At 48.8% G+C, this 6000-nt stretch overlaps 1 protein-coding gene across 5 annotated transcripts in view; it reads left to right on the forward strand.

The window, feature by feature from the left end:
* The window catches only part of NTF3 (neurotrophin 3), a 67020-nt gene extending 61858 nt beyond the window's left edge, over positions 1-5162 (forward strand). For 4 of the 5 annotated variants that reach the window (XM_070618943.1, XM_070618944.1, XM_070618942.1 and 1 more), the window contains exon 2: positions 4058-5162. In XM_070618943.1, coding sequence (XP_070475044.1) covers positions 4058-4852 — 795 coding nt within the window. In that variant the 3' untranslated portion in view covers positions 4853-5162. Of the gene's footprint in view, positions 1-674; positions 1441-4057 lie in introns of those variants that run through there. The other variant, XM_070618945.1, reaches the window with a different exon arrangement.
* The last annotated feature ends 838 nt before the right edge of the window (positions 5163-6000 follow it).

Below are 6000 nucleotides of genomic sequence, written 5' to 3' on the forward strand. Positions count from 1 at the left end.
AACATTCTTGGGCTCGCTCTCTATGAAAAAGCTAAAAAAGACTATCAAAGTGGAGTTCACAGGAAGCCTGCTGGGTTTTAATGCAGCCTTCAAATAGTTTGGAAACCAACCTGCAGATGATTTACTCACATTACTTATTCCAAAGTATCGTGGCAGGTTTTTGGATTTGTTGATAAGAAACAGTACAGATCCAGAAATGGGTAGGACCTACGCTAAGGGGCATTTTGGGAACTTTTTATATTATAGATCTTTTCCATTTGTCCCACACCACCTGCAACAGTGGTGGCCTGATTTCTTTGTGCTGAGTTTGCGTGCTTGGGACCCGAGAAGGGGGAGGGTTTTTTCAAAGAATCAGGAGATCCGCATTGTAATCAACCAAATGCGCACACCCGGGTTGGGTGGTAGGAACAGTCCACCCAGGTACAAGCAGTCATATTGTCTGTAGAGAATTTAAAAACAATAATAAAATCAAGTAAAAGTCAGTCTACTTTTTAGGATCAGTGCTTGGCAGTTCTTAGCAACATCAGTGATAAAATATTCCTCCCTATTGATCCTGACCCCTCCCATGGCCCCCCGTTTAGTTCACCGCTCCTTGGTCGCGGCTTCCCGGAAGGGGAGAGCAGGCAGTCTCAAGGGCTCTTTCATGTTCCATAACCCCAGGCTCTCCCCGCCAGATTGTCGCTGACATCACAGCTCCTGTCCACAGCTCTCAACAGGACCCCCTGCCGCACAGTGCTCTCTGGGCTTTGCGCATCCCTCCTGACCAAAAGTGGATTTCTACTCTTACCTTCAAACCGTTTCACTGAGATGGAATGTCTTAGTCCCTGAATCCAGGGCTGGCTCCATGGACTTGCAATTGCTGCCTTTGCACAGGGTCCTGCACTCAGAAAGGGACCCCCACACTTAGGGTTTAATGCTATCTGGTCATCCTCCTGAAATTCTTAAGAATTTTATCTTTGAATGTGTGTTCTGTAAGTGAGGTCCAATGGGACAATGGAGCATGCGCCTGGGGGCTCAAAGCATTGGCTCAAACAAGTTCATGCTTCCTGCCACTATCCCGCCTCTGAATAATTTTTGCACTGTGCCCTGCAAATTTTGTGGCTGGTTCTGCCTTCAGCCACCCTCACTTCTCTCTCTGACTCACTGCACCCGGACCTCACCTCCACCTGTGTTCACTGCGGCGTGGACACAAGGGAGAGGCGCAGACACACACGGGAAGGAAGGGGTTTGTGGCCTCCGAGAAGAAAGAATCTAGTGAAGAAGCCATGTAATGCCATAAGGGATGTGATACCTACCACCCCAGCCATTCTGGAAACATGGTGCAGGAATGCAGAGGAAGCAGTGGTCGCTGCTCTCGGAGAGCATCGTGGAAAAGTTAGCGTTTGAACCAGCACTGAAGACTGGGCCAGTGTCAGCAGGAGAGGTGTTGAAAGGGTGAAGGTGAGGGCAACAGCACATGCGCGGGGGTCGTAAAGCTTATTCAAGCAGCTTTTGAACGGTGAATGGGGCCGAACACGGGGCGTGTGAGCCTGATCTTAATAAGCTGAAAGGAGAGGTTGGGCCTGGAGTGCAAAGGACCCCTCCCTACCCAGGTGTGTCTCTCCTCTTCTTTAAACTGCGGATGAGGTTTTCATCATCTATAAAATGAAGGAGTTGGATTGAACGCTCTCCTCCTTCTAATACCTTTTGGTTCCATATGCAGGCCACCGCCCGTAAAGTGATTTCCTTTTGCATCCCCAGTCAATCAGCATCATCCATCATCCTTCCTATCAACTCACCCTTGTCAGTACCTTACACATCTATACATTGACTCTGCTTCTACCTGGGACCTCTCCGCTGACCACACCTGATCTGTTTCCCTGGGAGCAGACAGCCTGTATATTCTTAGCTTACGAAGGCTGGACTTTGGGGTGATTTAATAAATTGTTTTTTGATAGACTCTCAGTCCCAAATTATTTTATTGCAGCTCTATTCTATTTTGATGGGGAGAGGGAGGTATAATTCTAGTTGCGTGTATGCCGTACTTCTGGGGTTGTTCAAGTTTTGTTTTGTTGGTCCCGCAGGATGAAGGAAATGTCACTCATATCCAGAATGGGAGGGAGATGAGTTAGCCTGTGGGAACCATCTTCCTAGGATCATACAGTTCCTAGGGCAATCTCTAGGGCTGGTCAGCAAAGTTAGGCTCCCCTCATCTTTGACCTTAAAGGACTCAGTGGTCCAGAGAGGGGTTCCCATGGAAGGAAGATGATCCCTTGTCAGAGAGACAAGCCAGGAGGTGGGAGGAGGAAGTTGGAGCAAAGTGCCTGCGCCGCTGTTGGCCCCTGGGGACAGGAGAGCGGTTCTTCAGACAAGACAGGAAGTGGCCACGGCTGTGAGTCCTGGGAGCAGGTTGGCAGGGCAGGCTCGGACGTGGGTACTTGGTAAGCTGGACTGCTTTTCTATCTCTTGTGTCACCTTTGTTTATTTCCCTTCTTTTTTCCCCCTAGGTTTAGCAAAGTCTGGAAATACCAAAGGTGAACGGAGGGAAGGGTTTTTATTTTCCATTTTAGACAGAGCTTTAAAGAGGAAACGATGTTCCCCTGGCGGCCAGTGAGGTGGTAGCAATGGTCATTAAAGAGTGAATTCCTCCAGGCAGGTGACGTGAATCACAGGGGACAGGTCATGTCACTAGCGTAGCCACCACTCCGCACCCCCCCCCACCCCCCGGAGAGGTTGGAGAGCGCCAAGCTTTGGAAAATCTGGGCTTTGCTCTAGTGAGGGAGAGACCAGCAAGGAAGCTGTCTCAAGATCAGCCGTGTAATTCCACCAGGACTCAACAGAAACCCTGTGCTGAGGTTCCACTGTGGCAACGGGATGAGAGCGTTGATCGGTTAAAATGCCACTTACGCTAGATGAGAGAATTAGAAATAGAACCACTAAAAGAAACAGTTTGTAATGGAAACTTTAAAAAACCAAGCAAGAAAAAATTAATCAACGAGGAATCTTGCTATTCAGGGCAAGTCCAGCCCATTAATCTGAGCTGATTGTTGCTGCATCTCCATCTTCGCAAGTAGAGCTTTGGCAGGGCTGCTGCCTTGTGAGGGAGGTGTCCAAGAAGCAACTAGGTGCCCTGGGGAAGCATGTCCATTGGGGAGCTTGGCAGAGCACCCCGAAACTCAGGCCCCTTGCACAGAGTGGGCTGTGGCCCCATATGTTCATTTACAGGGGTAGGAGAATGATTCCACCGGGCCTGGCCCGGCCAGGGATGCGCCACAGTATAGAGGCAGCTGACCCAGCCCCCAGCCTCAGGGTGTTCATTCCTTTGAGAGACCCCAGGGGCTGCATTGGCCGGGGACGGGAGACAGTAGAGCTATACTTCTTGAGACAATTGCAAGGCTACTGCTGATGATAAAAGACTGTAAACACGTGTTTATAATTTTCAGGTTCAATTTCTTCATAATTTGCCAAGGTGAAGTGGGCGATGGTCTTTCCAGGCTCAAGTGATATTTAAAGAAGCAGAAGGACATCGTCCACACACAACAGAAGGCTGCAGATATAGTAGACTTCAGATGCAGATGCAGTAGGTGCTGTCTGTCCAGGAGAGAAAGCAGAGACCAGACCGGAGCGGCCTCCTCATCCTGCCTCAGCCTCTCATGCTCCTTGTGGCCTGGTCCTAGAAAGAGATTTAAACGCCCTATACCATATTCTCTCCATTAACGTTTTTGGTACTTTGTTAAAAAATGATTTTGTCCTCTCTCTCTCACTTACACAACCCACATGCAGACACAGAGAACATCTCTTGCCCTGTCACACAACCACAATGCTAGAAGAAAGATTGTTGAGTGAAGGCATGTGAAAGTCGAGGAGAGAAGGTGCCTTAGAGATTCAGAGGGCTTGTATTAAAGCAGTGTTTCCCAGGGTCGGGGAAGAAACAGACAACCTTGTCTGGACATCCAGAGTTCGGGTGCTCGCCGAGGGTGGTGATGCCTGGCTCTCCCGCTCTCACAGGTGGCTGGTCCCCGAATGACGTGGACTCAGCTGCCACAGCCTGCTAGTAACACCTGTGTTTCCTTTTCAGCTCTTACAGGTGAACAAGGTGATGTCCATCTTGTTTTATGTGATATTTCTCGCTTATCTCCGTGGCATCCAAGGGAACAACATGGATCAGAGGAGTTTGCCAGAAGACTCACTCAATTCCCTGATTATTAAGCTGATCCAGGCAGATATTTTGAAAAACAAGCTCTCCAAGCAGATGGTGGACGTTAAGGAAAACTACCAGAGCACCCTGCCCAAAGCAGACGCCCCCCAGGAGCCGGCGCGGGGAGAGCCCGCCAGGGCGGAATTCCAGCCAATGATTGCCATGGACACCGAGCTGCTGCGGCAACAGAGACGCTACAACTCACCCCGGGTCCTGCTGAGTGACAGCACGCCCTTGGAGCCCCCGCCCTTGTATCTCATGGAGGATTACGTGGGCAACCCCGTGGCGGCCAACAGAACATCGCGGCGGAAGAGGTACGCGGAGCACAAGAGCCACCGAGGGGAGTACTCCGTGTGTGACAGCGAGAGTCTGTGGGTGACCGACAAGTCATCAGCCATCGACATTCGGGGACACCAGGTCACGGTGCTGGGGGAGATTAAAACCGGCAACTCTCCTGTCAAACAATATTTTTATGAGACGAGATGTAAAGAAGCCAGGCCTGTCAAGAACGGTTGCAGGGGGATCGACGACAAACACTGGAACTCTCAGTGCAAAACGTCCCAAACGTACGTCCGAGCACTGACGTCAGAAAACAATAAACTCGTAGGCTGGCGATGGATACGGATAGACACTTCCTGTGTGTGTGCCTTGTCGAGAAAAATCGGAAGAACATGAATTGGCATCTCTCCCCATATATAAATTATTACTTTAAATTATATGATATGCATGTAGCATATAAATGTTTATATTGTTTTTATATATTATAAGTTGACCTTTATTTATTAAACTTCAGCAACCCTACAGTATATAAGCTTTTTTCTCAATAAAATCAGTGTGCTTGCCTTCCCTCAGGCCTCTCCCATCTGTTAAACCTTCTTCTGTGACCCGGCTCTCGGGAGCCGTCTGTAAAATCTGTGTACACCAGTATTTTGCATTCAGTATTGTCAAGGCCATGACTGTCGTTTTAGTAAACTTGTTAAAATCAGATGATGTCAGAGTTGTGTGTAGACGCAGTGATACCCCCGCTTCTGGTATACTTCACGTTTGATGAGTTAATTAAAAGAACTGTTACCACCTGCATTGAAAATGATAGCCGGCAGCTTCGAGCTCCCTCTTAATCCCGGCCAGTGAGCTCGCGGTCCAGAACTTGTGCCCCTCTCTCTGCCGTCAGTTTTGCCGATTAGAACGATGACTTGCTCCAGTGTCGTGGTCCTGGAACAATAACAAGGAACCTACAATTTGAGTGTTGGAAGTTTCTTTTCAGCACATTTGTTGTTTTGGGGTTTGGTGTTGTTTAAGGATTGGAATTCTTTTTTGGCTTTAGTTTTTGTTTTGCTTTTTGCAAGCGGTTTTTATCCTTTTTAGGCACATAGGAAAAAATTTTTAACTATTTGTGACAGAGTAATTGTATGGTTACCCAGAAGTAAACTGAAATAGGTCGTGAATAATCTACACACACAAGAGAGTTTACTGATAGGAGATCCTCATGGTATGGCCTGTGCCCTCCCGTGGCGGCCCCTCCTACAGCTGCATGAGGAATTGGAAAATGCTCATGTTTCGGAGTCAGTTCTAGGTTCAAATTCCAGTTTCTTCCCTGTGACTTGGGGCAAGATTTTGAAGGCTCTCTGAGCCCAGGTTTACTCAGGTCAGAAAGTCAGATGGGGATCGTTGCCTACCTCACAGGGCTGGCCTGAGGATTCAGCGGAAGATGCACCGTCCACTTCCCAGCCTAGGGCAGGCATGCGAGAATGATAGCTCCTTGTCCGTTCCCTCCCGCTCCTTTCTTAGGTATTGTGTTCCTCTGCATTGTTGTGGGTTGATTC

The sequence above is a fragment of the Equus przewalskii genome, chromosome 5 (assembly GCF_037783145.1).
Source record: "Equus przewalskii isolate Varuska chromosome 5, EquPr2, whole genome shotgun sequence".
Classification (NCBI taxonomy): Eukaryota; Metazoa; Chordata; class Mammalia; order Perissodactyla; family Equidae; genus Equus; species Equus przewalskii.